This window comes from Coregonus lavaretus (assembly GCF_964263955.1).
Source record: "Coregonus lavaretus genome assembly, chromosome: 38".
Classification (NCBI taxonomy): Eukaryota; Metazoa; Chordata; class Actinopteri; order Salmoniformes; family Salmonidae; genus Coregonus; species Coregonus lavaretus.
This window is the reverse complement of record NC_140025.1, coordinates 7,187,687-7,209,155: the sequence shown is the minus strand read 5'-3', so window position 1 is coordinate 7,209,155 and position 21,469 is coordinate 7,187,687. Positions and strand designations below refer to the sequence as shown.

The following is a 21,469-nucleotide window of genomic DNA, read 5'->3' as shown; positions in this document are numbered from 1 at the left end:
TTAGCAATCAGCAGACATCTCAACGACCACCAATCAGGAACATACAGGACACCTGTGATTAGGGCAGAAGGAGAGGAAAACACAGGACACAGGATACCTGTATCCGTAACATGTGTATAAACATAGAGCACTTAACTACTGTAACATTCATGAAATTAATTAATGAAGATCCCTATATTCAAGAATATACAGTGGGAGTAAAGGGCGATAACATCCATCTTTAAAGTTGTATCTTTATTTATTGTTTGATCATTGAAATAAATATATCTCCATTGCCTGCAACACACAGCTGAAGCAGATATACTTGAATGAAAACAAACAAACTGATGACATCAGTATACACCTGTGGTACATTCAAAATAATTAGTTAATGTTGAAGTTGACCTGCACCTACACAGATGAACAATAAACACTCATACATACGAGGCTTCTTGTGCAACAGGGACTGGGGATACAAAGTCAAGTCAAATCCAATGAAAGCAACACTAAACACTTGAGATGAGTTATTCAATAACAATATCATATTCATTCATCAAATCACAAGTATGTTGCCTGAGTACTTTTAGTACAATAGTGTAGGGCTTGAGATTTTGAATGCAATGCCCTCTGTCATTACCAGATTTGTAGTTGCTGTCCCTCCCATAGTCAATGACACAAACATATATACACACAAACAGACTAGTTCTCACCAAAACAACCTGACTTTTCAAGTATACGCTTATACGTTTATTTTACACTCTAAACAGTTAAACAATCAATGTGCGTATCAGCATAAAAAGTGCTCCATTAGTTATGTGTAGGATAGTCTTAGTGTTCTGCTTTCATATAGGCCTATAATGACAACTATTTTATCTCTACCCAAAATAGGCTTTTGGGTGAGTATGGCAAGATTTAAAGTCCACCATTGTGGAGTTGTTCCGAACTAAAAACATTCATTAAAGTGTAATGCACTGTCAATAACTGTCTATAACTGAAGATAAAATCCATGTAAAACCATATAGCTGACAAATAAGTAAACTTGTGTGGTAAGACATGATAGTAATGCCATTGACACTGCTGTATCCATGAAGTGATAAATCAATGTTTTGAAGGGTTTTATGTTTTGCCCTAAAATTTGAATTAGCATAGGTGGGAAACCTGTCTGTAAAGAGCACATGGCTGCTGGTTGAATTGTATTGTATTGCTCCTGAGAAACTCAGACTGTGGGTTTTGTGCCATGGCTCCACACCTTCTGCAGGGCATTAGGCGGCTCACTTATGATATGTTCTCTTTTTTAAAGTTGCCGACTTGACTTTGTTATCAGGTGGAGCAAACGTACACAACAGCTTTGGCTGACACTTAAATAAATAAACCCCTTTCTACTCAAAATTTAAATAAGACTATAGAACAATCAAGAAAAAACAACTTTTGTCATTTTGAAGAAAAATTTGCAAAAATGTCTAGCTATCAAATAGCAAACCAGCAAAACAAAACTCACTCCACATAATGCCATACTTTCAATTCATATGAAGCTACTAGGCCTAAATCAAAAGACCAGAGGTCCTAAACCATAGATAGCCTGGTCCCAGATCTGTCTGGGCTGTATAGCCAACTGTATAGCCAGTGTCATATACAGCACAAACAGATTTGTGACCAGGCTACCTAGATCTGTGAACATGTGGTAAAGTTTATATAACGCATTCAGCCTCATCAATATAGCCAAACTTAAGCCTAACTGCACAGCGTGTGGACTTTATCAATTTTCTTCAAAAGCTGTGCCAGTGAGAGAGTCACTTGATTTCACTACAGATAAATAGTATTTACACTGAATCCATCTACCTCAGATATTATCTTAATTTCAGGGATATACACACATTACATAAATCTGCACGTTATCTTATGCATACGTTCAGGTTTTACACACTGTTGTACATAAAGAGAAATGTTTTGTGCACTTAAATGTAGAAAATACATTCCACATAGTGCCGACACACACAGAGGGAGAGTTGCGCAGAGTGAACAGTACGACATAAAAAAGGAAACAACCAAAAAAACAAAAAACATCTGGGTAAAAGTCAGTCAAAATATATTTTTGGGACACATTGTCGTCTTTGAAAATACAGAAATACAATACTTTTATACAAAATCAACAATACAGTATTATCAACAGTATACGTGACCTACCACTGACGTGACAAAGGGACCACACACTTACAGTAAATCTTCCAGATAGTTAATGGGGCCATAGAAATAGAATGACTGGGAAGGACCAAGCCTCTCAGATCACATATATAATTTCAATGGGAACATCCGTTCTAGTTATTTAATTTCTATGAATAAATAAGAGTATTAGTTGGCTCATAATAGGCCGTCAATGTTCTTCTCCGATATCTCCTTCTCTTTGTCCTCAGTGGCGCCCCCCGGTGGACTGTACTTGTTATTGTAGTCCTGGAGCATGGTCACAACATCGTGGTGTCCAAAGTGCACTGCCTCTTCCATCGGTGTGTTACCCCACCTTGATGGAACAGACAAGAGACATGGTAAACACTGCTCTTAAATGGACACATTTTATATTATCTAGGTTTTCATCTAATTGGCGACAGATATTAATGCGAATATTCTCAAATCTGCTAAATAAAATACTTTTACCCCCCTGTGAAGTTCATCATAACTTATTTCACCTGTAGACTAATAAACTGCATGCTTTCCCAAGTCGTAGTGGGAGGACCACATAACATATCATTGTGTGACTCCAAGTTTACATCTATATGATGGTTATTATATAAATATTTGCGCATAAAAGCGTTTCCACCACCATTTCTTGCATAATACATTTTAGAGACAAAAATATCCCATCTTGTCTAGCGTATTTTATTTTGTCGACATTTGGAAAGTTTACCGACAAATTTGCTGTTTCCATCCAGCCTGTCGGGACATTTCTTATCCGACGTACTTTACTCACATAAAAAAGTTGGATGGAAAACTGGTTACAGACAGACACTGGTTGAAAATATGTCTTCTTGTCCATTGGAGACATTGGATCTCATCTACATTGACAGACACTGGGTGGTCTTTGGGGCCATTGATTCTAAGCTCACCTGTCTTTGGGAACAGGGTTGACCCTACATGCCTCCAACAGGAACTTGACCACCTCCACATGTCCTTCTGCTGCTGCCACATGGAGGGCCGTCCTGGAGTCATAGTCCCTCTGCTCCATGTCCATGGAAGACAGAGCAAACCTGGACACATTCCACAGAAGGACAGGGATGAGTACTTTACAGCAGCCAAAATAGCACACGCCACCTCTAGTCCCCATGTAGACACACAGGGAAACCTTACAAGGTCTCTGTCTGACACAGGGACAGATTTGGCATTTACTCTCCAAAGATGTCAAAACATGACATATTTCCTTTCATAGCTTATTTTTAAGGGCTTATTGGCCAATATGGAGATAATGCAGTGCTGTGTACCTCCTCAGTGCAGACACATCGCCAGTGTACGCAGCAAAGAGAAGATTGATGACCGACTTCACCTGAAAGACAAAGAGAGGCAGTTTGCATCAGTTTGCCTGTCAACCACTTTCCTTTAGCACTATCAGTATCTTCCAGTGGATGGCACTATTGCTTTAAAAAACACTCAGTCCAACGACAGCCTTTTCGAGGGAATAGGTTGACTACATATACATGAAGGCACCTTGTTGAACATAAGGAAGTAGAAAAAGACAGGAGAAGGAGAGAGAGGCTCCCAGTAAAACCCGACTCACCCTCTGGTCTCCGCCCTCCCTGCGAGGATCCAGCTTCTTGACAAAATGCTTCAGGTTGTCGTAGTTGTGGAAGTTGCAAAGGGACACCAGATCCTGGAACAGAACAATCACTGTCAGGCTTTCTGCTGGTTTTCATCAATCAATCAATTAGATCATTGAAAGAGAGACAACAGAGTGAAAGCTATCAGTTTCTCGTACCGTGCAGAACTGGATGCCTCGTACACTGTTACCCAGCTTGTCCAGCGGCGGAGACCAGCACATGATACCCATGACGTTGGGCACCACCAGCAGGATGCCCCCTGCCACGCCTGACTTAGCTGGAAGTCCAACCTGCCAGACAGCATAGAGGAAGAGGTTAACAGGGAGTGCAGACAACAGTGTCAAAACATATCAGCATAAATGAACAGCAGTGGATGGACAAACATCATGAAGTGGAAGACCTACTGCAGTGTAATGTGTAATGCTTAAATGGTGAAAGATTGGAGACACAGTGGGAACAACGACAAAGAACAGCAGGCCAAAAACAGGCCAAACAGACAGTAGGAAACAACGCTAAACTAGGGGGAAGGAAAATTAGGGGACTGCAAATTAGTATTGTAACTCAAATCTGGTGCAAAGTCTGTTGTACATGGTCCCTGTCAAATCAACAAATGCAAGTATTGAGGGAAGGAACTTGGAGACTCACGTGGAAAGCGAACTGTCCCGAGAAGTCATACATGCCGCAGGAGTGCATGAGGCTCAGGGTGTTCCGTACCGCCTCCGGGCCCAGCACGCGCTCGCCTGTGATTGGACAGAAGCCGCCGTTGGCCAGGGTGGCCGCCATGACGCTAGCGCTTTCACAGGTCACCTCGATGGAGCACAGCTAGAGTAGAATAGAATACTTTTAATATACAATAGGGAATAACAGCTAACAGAGAGAGAAAAACACAAACAGGATGTTTCTCCACTAAAGCCCATTGAAATGATACAGCTTCAAACTTGAACCATGTTGAAGAAAAAATGCTCACTCGATGCCAACACCAATTTACCATGTATACCTACACTGTCATCAGCGCCAGTGTGTCTATGTATGCGGATGACTATACACTATACACGTCAGCTAATAAAGTGAGTGAAATCACTGCGACACTTAACAAAGAGCTGCAGTTAGTTTCAGAATGGGTGGCAAGGAATAAGTTAGTCCTAAATATTTAAAAAACTAAAAGCATTGTATTTGGGACAAATCATTCACTAAACCCTAAACCTCAACTAAATCTTGAAATGAATAATATGGAAATGTAGCAAGTTGAGGTGACTAAACTGCTTGGAGTAATCCTGATTGTAAACTGTCAGGGTCAAAACCTTTTGATATAACAGTAGCTAAGATGGGGAGAAGTCTGTCCATAATAAAGCGCTCCTTTGCCTTCTTAACAACATTATCAACAAGGCAGGTCATACAGGCCCTAACTACTGTTCAGTTGTGTGGTCAGGTGCCACAAACAGGGCAGCACGGTTGGCCCTTAAATGTACACGGAGAGCTAACATTAATGATATGCATGTCAATCTCTCATGGCTCAAAGTGGAGGAGAAATTGACTTCATCACTACTTGTTTTTGTAAGAAGTGTTGACAAGCTGAATGAACCGAGCTGTCGGACACCCATGCAGAGCCCAGACATGCCACCAGAGATCTCTTCACAATCCCCAAGTCCAGAACAGACTATGGGAGGTGCACAGTACTACATAGAGCCATGACTACATGGAACTCTATTCCACATCAGGTAACTGATGCAAGCAGTAGAATCAGATTTTAAAAAACATATAAAAATACACCTTATGGAACAGCGGGGACTGTGAAGAGACACACGCATATGCACACAAACGCTAGCACACACACGTACATTGTAATATTGTTGTATGGTGGTATTATACATTTTGTATTGTAGATATGTAGTGGTGTAATAATGTTATATGATGTACTGTTTTATCTTTTGTTTTATGTGTGATGTAAGTGTCTTAATGTGTTTGGAGTAGCTGCTGCCAAATACAAATACTCACCTGGAAGTAGAGGTCTAAAATGGAAGTCATGTCTGTCCCTTCTGGAAAGCACTAGAAAGAAACAACAGTGATTTGATTTGACAGTCAGACAATGCCTAGTAAATGCCTAGTAAAAATGTCCAAGTGATCTAGAAAAGGTACATTTGACTGATGTAAAATGTGTGTGCTTGTTTCAGCTGTCACCAACCTTCTTCTCCTTCAGATAGTAGCCGATAGCAAAGTTCCGATCCCCAGACTCCCTCTCTGACTGGAATCTGGGTGCAAAGAGAGTTGTGTTGTTAGTTAGCTGTTCTGTTTCAAGTTCAATTCCAATTTGGTTCCAATTCTACTTCCCAAACCAGTAAAGCTATTTGTGTTGTTGACATAGCCACAGGAAGTAGTTTGGGGGTGGGGGCGGCGGCGGTGCAACATCATTGTTTTGCCCGCACTACTGACGGCTATATCGGTCTGATAATACAGGACTAGTAAAGGCCCAGTGCACTACTTTTATTAATGTTATTACATTCTTTGACGTTATTTTCTTTTAGCAACTTTTCAGGGGGTGCTGCAGCACCCTCAGCACCACTACTTCCTGTGGCTATGGTTTTTGATGTTGTTGAGATCGAGATTTATCACTATGGTTGTTGTTTTTGTGGTGGTTATTCTAAAGCAGAATACAGTACTGATTGAAACTGATAATCATACTAAAAAATCTAGTGATGAAAACAACATTGATGATTACTAAGGCATGGCACCTGGCCAATGGTGGTGAGCCAAGGTGCTGAACCAAACCACAACCCCAGTTCTTCCTCTTGAGAACTCACGTGGCATTGCTGAAACCCACATACTCGTTTCCTGCCAGCTTGTTCATGAAGTTCATGACCTGCAATACAAAGTCCAAAGGTCACAAAGTATACCCATCATTACAAAGATGATCATCTCAAATAGTCAGCGCAGCGTAGGGCTAAACATAAAAGAACTGGGTAGCGTTACTTACGTAATCAAATTTCTCAGCGTTGCTTGCCCCTTGCTAAAAGAGAAACAGAAAATCACATACTATCAAATTTGATATATAGTATATCACCTAGCTAGTGGGAATACCTTATGACATATTCAAATTATTCCTAGATCAAATTACCAATATCATTACAAAATCTAGCAATAATCATTATTTAAAAAACTGTATGTACCCTAAAGAAAATAAGTTTAGTCCTAATATTACAAATATTTAGGATTAGTGGGCAACTAGCTAGTTGGATATGAAGGAGACTAAATGAATCATTAATCAAAGAGTCGAGGGTTTTCAAATGAGAAAATAATCTACCAAAAGACAATAGGCAAAACAATGTGTAGCCCATTCTACCAGACTGTTATGGGGATAAAATGCACCACAGGTAAATACAATTCCTTATATCTGCAATTCTGCATAGACAGGTATACGTGAAGTTAATCTGTAGTAGTGTAAGTAGCCTATGTACTGTAGGGGTCTAAGTGTCTGTTGAAAGTTAGTGATGTGATGTATGCTAGTGTGTGGCTGATCCTGTGTGTTGTAGAAGGTTATGGATCTATATGTGCAGATTAATTAGTGATGTCATCACTTAATATTGTAGAACACACTGACTTCTGGGATATGTAGTGTGAGCTGAGGAGAGGAGGTACTACAGAAAGGAAACTTTATATTTAACTCTAATAATACAAATAGGGCAAATAAATCAGTTAAATACATTCAAACAATAAAACACAAAATCAATCCAAAACAAAATGGCACGTTTGTACTATCACAATTTTGAAAAACATATTTTAGGATCCTTGCCTTTCTGTTTATTATCAGGTTATAAGCAGTTTGTAAACCGTTTGTAAAATGGAGGTGACAAATTATTATAACAAATCCAGGTGTTGTTCAATAATTTAAAGAAAACATTTACCAACGTCATTGACCTGTGGCAGTGGTCATAATTTCCCACAGATCTTAATGCTGTAAAATATGCAACAACAAATAAACCACAAACGAGGCTTCAAAAATACATTACAACATTCCCATAGTTTAGTCCCAGATCTACCATAGGGAAACCACATTTTGAGAGACAGATCTGGTCTACATTACTGAATAGATTAGATTAGAATGTGGGGGCATCCAATCAGTGGATTGATTATTGAGCCCACCATTAGCAACCGTTACAGTGATTGGTTTAAAGTTATAATGAAGATTTAAGCAGAAAGATACCACATCATTACCCTGTCAAGTCAAATGAGTGCTATCCAAATAACCAAATTACTGATAGGCTACAAATGTAGGATCTTAATTTGATCACTCACAGCAGGAAATGCAAACTTGTAGTGTATTCAAGGTTTAAAAAGGCTTCTACATTTTGTAATTTATTTTCACTTTAAAATGTCAAGACTTGATTTGCCATAACGAAAAATGTATCAACCCCTACAAAAAATGTCCATTAATTATATAATTCACATAATAATTCACATTTCCTGTTGTTGCAGGATTATATTCATGCTGTAGCAAACTGGCTCAAATTAAAATCCTACATCTGTATATCACTAGGTGTAATCTTTTGTGTACTGTACTATGTACCATATTGAGTACATAGTGTACAGTATGACACAAGTATCAATAAAATAAAATGTTAACATTAATTACTCCTTATAGAGTTGTTATTCCTTATAGGTGTTATTCCTACAAACTCTTAGACAGGATAATCATACAGCACCTTTCCATCAGAGTTCAACCCCAAATCAAACCAGAAAACTCAAGGCTTCATTCAGTAACTTGGCTTGGTTGTGGTTGAGATTGATGAGTAGCCAAGCCTCATCTATCTGGGTCCATATGCCATGTTACGTTGAAATATGGAACAAAGTGCTAGTCTTGTTTTGAAGGTGGTAATGTAGTGCCTACACTGTCTTCATCTAAGACAGACAGTTGTGCTGTTAAACTAGCCCCTACAGCTATATATATATGGGCTTTGGCTACATACAGTAAGAAAAAGGTACCTGCAACAGGTTGCAGCCACTAATTATTGGAGATGTAACCTCATTTCTGCAGAGAAAGAAGATCTAAAGAGCTAAGAGAGAATAGCTAAAAGTATTATTTCTCTGAATACATTGAAGGTGAAAGAGAAGTCATTTGGACAGAGTTTGTATCATTAGCTTAGTTTACGGTATGTGATTGTTGAAAGTTTAGTATGAAACAAACGTAGTTCCTCGTGTGGATATGATACATGGGCTGGTGGTGGGTTATGTAGTAACAACACTACAGAAGACTTATGCACACAACATACATGTATGTGTCCCCTCTTGGTTCTAGTCTTCAGCGAGGCACCTACAACGCATTGGAGGTGAATGTGTTTTACCCTACAATATCTCATAATAAACACACAGATAATTCATCACAGTTTCAGCAGCAGAGGGAGCACTGCTCCCATACAGTAAGCTATTTCTAACAGCACTTCCTGACTAATAGCCAATAGCAAAGATGTTCTACTCCTCTCAGCCAATAGCCAGCCAGCATGGCTTTGCCTCTGCCTGGTCACAGACATAAGATTTAAGCAGACGACGGATGCACAGAACACACCCACATTTTGATCTTTCATTCATATATCAAAGCAGTTTTACCCATGATTAAATGTATGGCTGGGCTGGTTAGACCAATCTGACACGCTAGCGCTGTCTCACACAAACTCAGCCTTGTGTGTACTGTATGGGCTATGTGCATAACTGAAAGGCAGGCAGCTCACTGATGCTTTCACCAAACAAATCCCCTTTCAGCTGAATTATCTAGTCTTAATCTCTCCATATACAGTACAGTGCAGGCTGGTAATCTGGCTAAAGCAATGAAGTCCCCCCTGTTTTTAAATGTATTTAGAATGTAATTCAATACAACTTTGTCACTCCAGAGGTGACGAGCTACGTCCAGAACTGAACTAACGTATTATGTAACCTAGCATTGGTACAACTACCCACTGTACTGAACAATGGCATGGTTCGACGTTTCTTTTTTTAAACAAATGTTTCCCCCTCAAAAAACATACATTATTATCTGAAATTCAAATGTTATTTACCTTTAGGAGGGACGTGCACACAATAGCGCCGGCGTTAACCATAGGGTTATGTGGTTTATCTGTGGAAATCAGTGTATATTACATTATAACATGTTTACAGATGCAGTGGACAGAGTATACATTCATACACAGCAAGGTTACATTTTCTTCACAATCACCACACATTACATTTACATTTTAGTCATTTAGCAGACGCTCTTATCCAGAGCGGCTTACAGGAGCAATTAGGGTTAAGTGCCTTGCTCAAGGGCACATTGACAGATTTTTCACCTAGTCGGCTCGGGGATTAGAACCAGCAACCTTTTGGTTACTGGCACTACGCTCTTAACCACTAAGCTACCTGCCGCCCTTACTCAACACATTCAATGTTCGAAGCAAATATGCCCAATGATCATGTAACTTTGAACTTGAAGTGAGGAAATTAGCAGAATAACAATCAGATGGATAATGAATGAATGCTAATGGGACCACAGCTGCCTTTGTAATCTAGAGAGCATACTAGTGATATTGAGGTACATAGCCATGAACTCACTGCTCAGTACTAGCTGCACTGTAGGTCTGTTGTGTTACGCCACTTCCCCTTCCCTATCCCCTACACCCTTTAATCTTCTTATGCAATCACACACAAAAACCAGGAAACAACAACATTCCTACCACTGCTAGCAGGTTGCCTAAACTGATTAGATAACATGGCCAATAGGAGAGAGTACATCAAAACCAAAACCGACCTGGGATTTACTGAAACCCTGTACTAAACCTGAGTCACAATCTACAGAGCTAGATAGCATCATTTACCAACCAACACAGCAATCAGAGCAATGAGTTGCATTGCCTTGATTTGATTTGAAAAAGATAAGGCTTGATTTGAGAGAGCTTGACAACTGCTGCTCTCCAGATAGCTTCTGTATGTGCTTTATACTTAAAGCTGAAATCCGCAGAAGGTGAAACATTGACACTGTTCACGGCAGCACAGTTGTTATTGCTTTTGTTTTGTTGATGAAACGGAGGAGAGGAGCATCCAGCATTGTGAAAAAAGAAAAATAAATCGCATTGCATACTTTGCTGTTCTATCGAGCGTGCAACGATGTGCAAATTTGTCAGAGGGAAAAAAACGTATTTGTTGTTGTAATATCGCAAGCTAACGTGGCAGTTTCACCAAGTACGGATTCCAGCTTTAAACTAGGATCTTATCAAAGATATGATACATTTTTTACATTTACATTTTAGTCATTTAGCAGACGCTCTTATCCAGAGCGACTTACAGTTAGTGAATACATATATATTTTTTTTATACTTGCCCCCCCGTGGGAATCGAACCCACAACCCTGGCGTTGCAAACGCCATGCTCTATCAACTGAGCTACATCCCTGCCGGCCATTCCCTCCCCTACCCTGGACGACGCTGGGCCAATTGTGCGCCGCCCCATGGGTCTCCCGGTCGCGGCCGGCTGCGACAGAGCCTGGATTCGAACCAGGATCTCTAGTGGCACAGTTTGCACTGTGATGCAGTGCCTTAGACCACTGCGCCACTCAGGAGTATACATGAAGTTGTTGTTATTCTCTAGGTCTATGTAGACTATTGCAGATTGAGTAGAGCGTATGGACATTGAGAGCCTATGTACTGATTCTATCCGGCTGCACCAACACCTCTCATTAAGATTACATAACATTACCATGGCAACAGACTGCACCACAGGCTGGATCACCTTTCACTGAATCACATGACAACCCACCCAGAGGGACTACTTTCTATCTATTAATCAACCCGGACAACTGCCTTGTCCAATGTATGTATACAAAATATAAATGATTCTATGAAAGGACATTATCTTTTCACAGGGGTATGCTAGGTTTGAAGTAAAATAGGACCACCTGAGCAGCACTGCATCGTAACTAACACCTCTGTTGTCAGTTCTGCGTGTGAAATGAACATCCACACAGTGAGCAGTGGAGCTCCAGACAGACTGGTGCTGCCTGCGACCATAGAAATACAGAATCTCATTCTGGAGCTCTGTAGGTTTTATGACACCAGCCACTCTAGTATTTTATATCTCTATACGTGCGTCCCTCACCTTCCTCGTTAAGGAATAGTTTGTTGAAGCGCAGGCCGCTGGGCTCCTTGCCGATGAAACGGTGCACATAATCTGTCCCGTGGTCGTGCACGGCGATGGCATACTTCAGCGGCTTTACACACGACTGCAGGCAGAACGGGACTTTGGTGTCACCTGCTGTGTGTCTAAAGAAGGGATGGAGAGAGGGGATGAGTGGGGGAACCAGGAGATAAAAGCAATAAGCAGAGGAAAATTGCAACAATACGAATGAATGCCTCATTATGTAGGGTAACTAATGAGCTACTTTACAATGTGTGACATTGTCATTGACATTGTCACAATGTCAGTGACAGGAACAGGAATGCTATAACAGTTTGACAGGAACACTATACTGTAAGTCAAGGAAGTGCTCCATCTTGGTTATAGAAATACAAATGTAGGTTACTACATGTTTACTACTTGTTAAACATGACTATAGCTACTGTACCTTTGTCCATCCACAGTGCATATGGACACGGCCCAGAGGTCCGGGCTGAACCTTGCCAGCTGGGGAATGTAGTCAGCCACCTACACAACAAAACAAAACACAAGGCAACAACATTTCAACACTTACCAGTCCCCATGGGCATTTAAACAGGAAATGATCATCACCACCATCACCATGCCGTCTCACTGACCCCGGGGCCTCTCCCTCACCCACCTGTCCCCCTCCCAGGTTTTTGGCATTCTCATAGAGCGCGTCGATTTCGGAGGCGAAGGACACAAAGTCGGGGATAACAAACTTCTTCCTGAAGGCCTGGGTAAGCAGCACGATGTTGCTCTGGACACACCTGGAAGAGAAAAGGAGACGGTGGTGTTTATGTTAGGTACCAGAGTCTCCTTATGACTAGTGTAACACACAGAGTCCTGTGTGCTTCAGTTGGTAGAGCATGGCACTTGCAACGCCAGGGTTGCAGGTTTAATACCTGCTGGGGCCATCCATACGAAACTCTACGCATGCAAGTCGCTAAATGGCATATATTACTACATTGTTATTGTACACATGATACAGGGAATAGATAACTGTGAGGAATTAGCTCATAGATTTGTATAAGATGTTATATGAAATCAGATATCTATTTACCCTCTCCTATCTCTGCTACTGTATGAAATCAGATATCTATTTACCCTGTCCTATCCCTGCTACTGTATGAAATCAGATATATATTTACCCTCTCCTATCTCTGCTACTGTATGAAATCAGATATCTATTTACCCTGTCCTATCCCTACTACTGTATGAAATCAGATATATATATTTACCCTCTCCTATCTCTGCTACTGTATGAAATCAGATATATATTTACCCTGCTACTGTATGAAATCAGATATCTATTTACCCTGTACTATCCCTGCTACTGTATGAAATCAGATATCTATTTACCCTGTCCTATCCCTGCTACTGTATGAAATCAGCTATCTATTTATCCTGTCCTATCCCTGCTACTGTATGAAATCAGATATCTATTTACCCTGCTACTGTATGAAATCAGATATCTATTTACCCTCTCCTATCCCTGCTACTGTATGAAATCAGATATCTATTTACCCTGTCCTATCCCTGCTACTGTATGAAATCAGATATCTATTTACCCTGCTACTGTATGAAATCAGATATCTATTTACCCTCTCCTATCCCTGCTACTGTATGAAATCAGATATCTATTTACCCTCTCCTATCTCTGCTACTGTATGAAATCATATATCTATTTACCCTGTCCTATCCCTGCTACTGTATGAAATCAGATATATATTTACCCTCTCCTATCTCTGCTACTGTATGAAATCAGATATCTATTTACCCTCTCCTATCTCTTCTACTGTATGAAATCAGATATCTATTTACCCTCTCCTATCTCTGCTACTGTATGAAATCAGATATCTATTTACCCTCTCCTATCTCTGCTACTGTATGAAATCAGATATCTATTTACCCTGTCCTATCCCTACTACTGTATGAAATCAGATATCTATTTACCCTGTCCTATCTCTGCTACTGTATGAAATCAGATATCTATTTACCCTCTCCTATCTCTGCTACTGTATGAAATCAGATATCTATTTACCCTCTCCTATCTCTGCTACTGTATGAAATCAGATATCTATTTACCCTGTCCTATCCCTACTACTGTATGAAATCAGATATCTATTTACCCTGTCCTATCTCTGCTACTGTATGAAATCAGATATCTATTTACCCTCTCCTATCTCTGCTACTGTATGAAATCAGATATCTATTTACCCTGTCCTATCCCTGCTACTGTATGAAATCAGATATCTATTTACCCTCTCCTATCCCTGCTACTGTATGAAATCAGATATCTATTTACCCTCTCCTATCCCTGCTACTGTATGAAATCAGATATCTATTTACCCTCTCCTATCTCTGCTACTGTATGCGCCCACTGGTGTGTTTACTGTATAGGCTTCTCTTGCCTATAAATAGTTTCCTCCCAGATGGCTTCCAGTCAAATCTACTGCAGCTCCTCCTAGCATGTTTGTGTAGCTCCTAGTGTGTTGTCTTATGATCTGTATCCTGCAGGGGGGCTTGCCTACAGAGTGGTTTCTCAAGCGGTCACTGGGCTATGTGTGCTATGTCACATGGTATGTCCTAGAGTTGTAAATAGGAACAATCTTTTTGTTGAACTACTTTAATGAAGAAGCAAATATCAGCTGATCTGGAAATGACAGTTCTTGTGATCGTAGAGATGAGTCTCTTGACAAATTGCCATTTATTATTTTTGTAACAAGGATATGTTAAAATTAATGGGATTGATATGACCTTGACAATCTGAAAGGACTAGGCTTCCTTATGCTTCCTTATAAAGCCTGAAAGATGATGAATCATTCATGACTTGGAATGCATTGAAATGTCCAAATGCTTCTAAGGAACCTGAATAAGTTATGGCCTACATGAACTGTGTTCAAATAAAGGAGGCACACAAATAACTAAATTACAAACAGTGCTTGACATATCAAATGACCACTAAAGCCTTCTGTTCTAGGTCTAGAGGGTTCTGGAACTAGAACTAACTTGTTCTACATCCCAGCTCTAGAGTGTCTTACTTCTTGAAGAGGTGTCGGTCCAGGTTTCCGTCTGAGGTGGTCTTCATGATGACTTTCAGGTTCTCCATACATTCCTTCAGCCGGGGGTCTCCGGTCCGAAGCCCTGTGGCTTTCAGCGCCTGCAGAAAGCATGGTTCATGTCAGGGGGCTGACGATTATCATATGTATTACATGTTTACAACATGTTTATTATGTTTAATGTCATGCTTATAACAAGGTTATAACTTGACAATTTAATGGTATATTACGCTATATTTTTGGAGGGATCCAATGTAAATGTCAAGACTAATAAGGCCTATTGAATAAACTGCTCTTCCATGCCAGATAGCGGGAGATCAACATTTCACCATAGAAATAGAATGAATTCTAATCTAACAAGAATCTAATTCTATGAATGTCAGCCCAAGCAAGGGGCCAGACATGAGTGAACTATTGCTTCCTGGTACAGCCAGAGTAGTAACAAGCCTTATATTCAGATATACAGTATAAGGCTGTGGCAGTAACCATGACACAGCAGGCACCATTGCTATACTACCATCCAGCTGGCCCAACCATGTGGCTGCCTGGTTGGCTCTGGCCTGACACTCACTGTGGTGAATTTGTGAGCTGGGATTTTTTCAGCGCCCCCGGCGATGGTATAGAATAGCAGATCCTCCAGACTGGGCAGGATGCCTGCCTTCCTTCTCCTGACACACACACACACACACACACACACACACACACACACAAACATACAGTGAGTGAGTAACGGCCAAGGTTCTCTAAAGGCAATTGGGAACTGCAGCAGGGGGCCAGGGTTAACTAGCTATAATACTGTAGAGGAGAGGAGGTGAGTATTTGGCGTTACAGTCCCAGCTTTAAGGAAAGGGTTTGAACACTGCTTCCAAAACACCAGTCAGATAGGTTCAGTTAGAATGTCACTTGAATGGTTCAAGGAGAGTTCAGAGAATTTGAACAGACAATATCTTGTTTGCAAGGATCTTCAAACATAAATAAGGTAAGCTTTGTTGGTTTCATGTCAATTTAAATACATGCATATCAGTTACAAATTATAGTGTCAAGTTTTAGCTAATGCCCGGGGGCTTGAGGTGAGTCATCACCCTATTTACTGACTGGTATTATGCATAGCAGCTCCAAATCCGTTCCACTCACTCTGGGAGAGAAGAGTTAGTACAGTATGTTAGAGGTAGATAGATAGGACAAATACTGTAGTTAGGCCTAAAACGAGGTGTATGTATTTCATAATGATTCACCATACACCAAATCGGATCTCTGAAGGAGGTGGGTGGGAGCTCAGGCTTAGTCAGTCCCGCAATGCATCATGGGACAGACAGGCAATAGAGCTATAGTAACCCAGCTCCGTAGCCTGCCCTAGCGATTAAGAAGACGTCACAACGTTTCAAAAATGATGAAGGGCTTTAATAGAGGTAGAGGGTCAAATCCACTCATCAGCTACCCAGGAATGACTCAGACTCCGGACACTGCATGTCTTTCAGTTTGTTGTTGTTGTTGCTGTTGTTGTTTAATAGGATCTCTTCCATTTTGGGGGTTGTTTAAGCCGTATTCGTTAGTTTTGAGTCCTATTCTTGAATGATTATGATTCTTTATCATTTCCATGTCAAATGTTTTGATAAGGCCTATTTGATTGTGGTCATTGGTCCATTTCTGGAGTCATTTCTGGATGGCTGATGCCTGCCAGAGAGGAATGCTAGAACAAACAGTCAGTGGGGGCAGCTGGGGAAGTCAAGCGCAGTCGCTTGTAGAGGCTGAGGACATTTCGAGGTAGAGAAATGAAGAGAGAGCACTCAGCAGCCGCAAGGCTTAGCCTGGAAACACTACAGTACATCTACACGAAAATGAATATATAAATTGAGACATATACTTACACACCAAGGCAAAGCAAGTGGATGAAACGAAAAAGGAGAGAAAATATGAAGAGTAAGTGAGTGGCATTAGAACAAACTCAGTGGCAGATAGGCCTACTGATAGACACACTGATTCATGGATTAACATACACATTCAATATTTAGGCCACGTCCAACACTGCACAACAACAGTGAAAACCATGGCATGGCAGAACCGAAAAAAATCTTTATTCCCTTCCAGCAAAGAACACTGTAAAACAAATCATTAAACTGAGGACGTATGTTGTGTTCCAAACTGCCCATATGGACATCACCCTCTGTGCTTCATGTCTCCAAGCCCTTGCCCTCACCCCAGGATAATAGGAAGTCCAAACAGACAGGCTATTAGCAGGTGTGAAACATCTGGACTGGTGCTGATTATGCTCCGTTAATTAATTCTCACTCAGCCTTAGCTGGCCTCCTCTCCTCTCCTCTCCTCTCCTCTCCTCTCCTCTCCTCTCCTCTCCTCTCCTCTCCTCTCCTCTCCTCTCCCCGCTCCCCTCCTTCCTCTCCCCGCTCCCCCCACTCCTCTCCTCTATCTCCCTGCAGCTTTGTGAGGTCAACTGTGTGCAGCATGTAGAGAGTGTGCCTCATCAGAAGCCCTGCACGGAGCCCGCCACATAGCCTAGCCCTCAGCCTACAACAGCACGCTGCCTGCCCCACTTTTGGGTCTCTCCTGCAAAGAGTGCTTGGTATCCCTGGCCATAGTTTCTGGTGACCAGAGGCTATGACTTGGTGTCACTGATCCTCATTAATACTTGGGAAAGCTGCCAAGCCTAGCCTACAGTCAGTGTGTTACACACATCTACTGTGCTATTTATACACTGGAGTTCAATTGAGTTCAATAAGTAAGAACAAGGCAGCGTGACTACTTCAACAGTGACCAAATTAAATGAACAATCAATGCAAAATATAATTATTTATGTGGGCTAGCCTGCAATTCTTGAGATGACATTATTAACATGGTCATAGGCCTAAATGCTCGCAACTTCAAGGCAGAGCTCTGATTAATATGTTTGCGCCTGACACAAACATTAACCGACTTGATTGAGTCCTTATGGCTACCATTTTTATTCGACCCAATTTATCAGCCTGGTTTCACCGCCTCCAAGATGTCACTGCAAATTGGTCCAAAGTGCATTGATCATAGTCTGTTGACAGGAGGGAACCACAAAAATCAATCTGAGTCAGGGCAGTCTGAAGGACTCCATCTCTATTCACTCACAATATGCTGCAGCTGCACACGCTAACACAATGCAACCCAGGAACAGAAAAAACAGCTTTGGTGATGGTACTTTAAAACAGATACAATGCAAAACCAGAAAAGGAAAAACCTTCAAATGGACCAATAGGCTTAGGCCTATAGACTGTGTATTGATAATTCCTTTCTAGGCACAAAGCTATAGGCCTACCTAGGCTACCTTCCAGCAGAGGACCCATTTGGACTGACTAGGCCTAATGTTTGTGTACCTGTGACTGAACCTACCCTGACGGAGGATGTTGTTGTTGTCAATAATGTACGACAGCTGGTTGACAACAGCTAAAGCAAATTGACCATGGATAAAACAAGAAGGGTGCCTGCTCAGCTGTGGGCAATGAGGCATATCATTACCAGTAGATGCATTTGTGTTCTGGTAAAAAGCAAACTTAATGGATGTGACAGAGAGAGTGAGCCTATTCCTGGCAGCATTAATAGCCTAGGGCGTCTCTACATCTGTCTGCAGTAAAATGCATGAGTAAACTCAGGAGTTCCTGTCCCCATTATCATGTGACTATTTTGTTTTACTCATTAGAGGGACTCCAATCACAGCACAACGTTGAGTGAGTAGGATTAGGATAGGATACCTGCAAACCTCTGTGGGAGAATGAATCAAATTGAGCCATCAAATGTTATGTATGATTAGAAACTGGGTCTAGAGAGAGAACACTCTTCTCGTTCTTGTCTGGGGCTATTGTATTACTGTTCGCTGTACCAGCTCTCCCAGGGTCAAAGAGTTATTGGTGACTATGACATGATGCTCAAATTAAAGCCACCGACTGGGGCAATAGTAGCAATGCCCAAGTGTGACAGCTGCACAAGGGGATGGGCAGGCTTTGGCAGCAGGGAATTGTTAGGCGAGTCATGTCAGTTTTTGAAGTGAGAAATTATGCAATAAACTTGCATTACCCCAATCAGGCTAGTTGGTATGGCCTAATGATTTCACATCTAAATTGGATGTAAGATCCCTCCAAGCCTAAAATCCCACCCAGCCTATTAAAGCTAGGCCTTAATGCTAGGAAACAGATCCATTGTCAAAGAGATGGTCATCAGGATAATACACTGTAGCCTATGTAAAGCCACATCCATTATAATTCCAAAATGGTAGCCCCCTAGATGACAGCCATCCCCATTCCCAAATCCCCACTGACTGTCACACTAGATCCAAAATGCCATTCTACCCATTCTGATGCAGCAAGCACCACTCTGCCCAGTCTGCAGTGCCAGATCTGAGACGGTCTCCATGGTAATAGACTTCCAGGATTCTAAAGTGTCTGACTCTGCAAGATTGGCTGAGAGTAGATTTGATCAAATTATTTGCTCATAATGGACATTCAATAGCCTACCCTTTACCCAGGTCTTTTTAAATAGCAAAGTGGTCCCTGTCACCATGGACAGAACTAATATTGGACAGTTGCCTTTGGCAGTACATAAATAGTCTACCTTATCAGCTGGCCTAACACGATGAGAACAAATACTCACTATCTGATAAGATATTCATGATATGCCAACTCAAATGGAGATTTCCAATGACAAGATGTGTCCAAAACATACAAGTTGTTGAAACACCCAACAACTGTTATTATCATGCCATTATTACCATGCTATATAGCCACCAAGACACTATAGAATGAGAGAGGCTGTTCAGTATTCAAGTAGAATGACACTTATAACAGAGAGAACAGACGGAGAGAGCTTTCTCTAGCAAACAATAAAAACACTGCTTGATGACCGACCTCCAGGTGACCTCCAGGTGTCATTGACTGAACACTACAGGCAATCAGGTCTCTATCTCTGGGGAGAATGAAAATCCCTTTCTGATATAGACTAAGGCCTGAAGGAGTGTACCTGACTTTACAATTATTCCTGCCAGATATGAACTGTTCTATAGTCATGTTATTATAGGCTCTTACTGTTATAATAATATTATTATTATTATATTATAACAGTGCTGTTTTATAGACATTATCATTTCATAACATCCCAAATTAATGCATAACCTTCACCACACAGACTAGACTGCATGACTAAATGAACATAGGTCTAGGCTTATAAAGGGGGCTTATGTGAAATTCACCAACAGTTCCCTGGAAGACGCTATTCTGCTTGATTAATTTTATGAGGCGTGAGGCCTATCTATGCATGCATCCTCCTAGCTGTATCAACACCAAAAGCAAAGACGCTGTATGAGGCCAGCACAGGTGTGCAGGACTGTTGTGATATGGGTCTCATCGACTCTTCAGAACTGAAACTATCAGGACACACTGGTCAGGTTAACAACATCTCTAGACAAATGAGGACTGTATAATTTATTGCAGTTCATTAGAAACCAATCTAGCTTGCTAGACTCAGTCCATGTGATTATTCTGGATAGAACGTAAAGAACTCCCCCACAGGTAAGTATAATTGCATAGCTTAAGATACTGTATTTCATTCTTTATCAGCTGTACCGGCTAGCTAACGGTACTCACTTCTCCGCAGCTGCCTCCTTGGTGGCGGTTTCATTGCTGGTGGCGGTGTCATTTTTGGTGTCCGTTGGCGGTGAACCGTTATGGCTCTTGGTGGAGAGGTTCCGAGTTCCGTGGGTGTTGGTAGTGTATGGCGTAGCTCTCCATCCAACCGCATGCTGGACACACTTTACTTTGGTCACGGATCTGACATCTGTACAGGCGGTGCTAAAGCAATACGCGACTGATGGTGATGACTTTCTGGCGATACCTGTCAAAGGGCGCTTCAGGTTGGATTGAAACAACTCCTTGAGCACTACCGAAGACCGAAAATGTAACATTTCAATCCTATCAAGCTAAATAGTGGAACGGTTTATAACTAAGCTAGCTAGATATTGAATAAATATGAAGCAATATATTCCAAATGCGTTGGGTCTCGGTCGTGAAGAACCGTTCAGTCAGTGAGTCACGATTCTCAGATGTTTTCTAGTGGACAAAAACCTCTCATTCACGCCCAACTCGACTCCTATTGGCTCCTGTTAGCGCGTAAATCACCCTCAGATTGGCTGGTCTTGTTGGCTGTCATTCATGCTAATTTCCCGTGCATCATGGCTTCAAATATACCAGGTGAATATGACCAATGATTATGAATATACTGACAAGATACACGTCTCTCCGCCGCCCTAACTATGGGAGTCGTTGTCCACAAATCGGCACAGCGGGCTGTCTATCCTTTCTTTGGATTGGTGGATACATCTAATTATTGTAATTTATTTTTGAATATTCGATGACGGTTGTTGACGTCAACCGCCTGTATTTAATGGCGAAAATGCTATGCTACTAGCCTCAATCCATGAGACAACTCGGATATAAAGTGTTT

At 41.3% G+C, this 21,469-nt stretch overlaps 1 protein-coding gene across 1 annotated transcript; it reads right to left on the bottom strand.

Moving 5' to 3' along the window:
* Positions 1 to 222: 222 nt before the first annotated feature.
* On the bottom strand, positions 223 to 21,070 carry LOC311112404 (glutaminase kidney isoform, mitochondrial-like). Its single transcript, XM_084155513.1, has 17 exons — positions 20,614 to 21,070; positions 15,570 to 15,666; positions 14,981 to 15,099; positions 12,577 to 12,706; positions 12,364 to 12,443; positions 11,898 to 12,061; positions 9,827 to 9,885; positions 6,754 to 6,786; positions 6,581 to 6,639; positions 5,965 to 6,031; positions 5,778 to 5,828; positions 4,428 to 4,604; positions 3,941 to 4,072; positions 3,743 to 3,835; positions 3,450 to 3,511; positions 3,078 to 3,218; positions 223 to 2,494 (listed from the first exon to the last, which is right to left on the bottom strand). Exons 1-17 carry the CDS (start codon positions 20,928 to 20,930, stop codon positions 2,338 to 2,340), a joined length of 1,938 nt encoding a protein of 645 aa, XP_084011639.1. The 5' UTR covers positions 20,931 to 21,070; the 3' UTR covers positions 223 to 2,337.
* Positions 21,071 to 21,469: the final 399 nt, after the last annotated feature.

Bases quoted from the DNA above. Each gene is read 5' to 3' on its own strand.
- LOC311112404 (XM_084155513.1), bottom strand. From the start codon at position 20,930: ATGTTACATTTTCGGTCTTCGGTAGTGCTCAAGGAGTTGTTTCAATCC. The intron at 9,886-11,897 runs GTGAGGGACGCA...TGATTTCCACAG, and splicing joins ACTATTCCTTAACGAGGAAG to ATAAACCACATAACCCTATG. The intron at 6,032-6,580 runs GTGAGTTCTCAA...CTTTGCACCCAG, and splicing joins GTGGGTTTCAGCAATGCCAC to ATTCCAGTCAGAGAGGGAGT.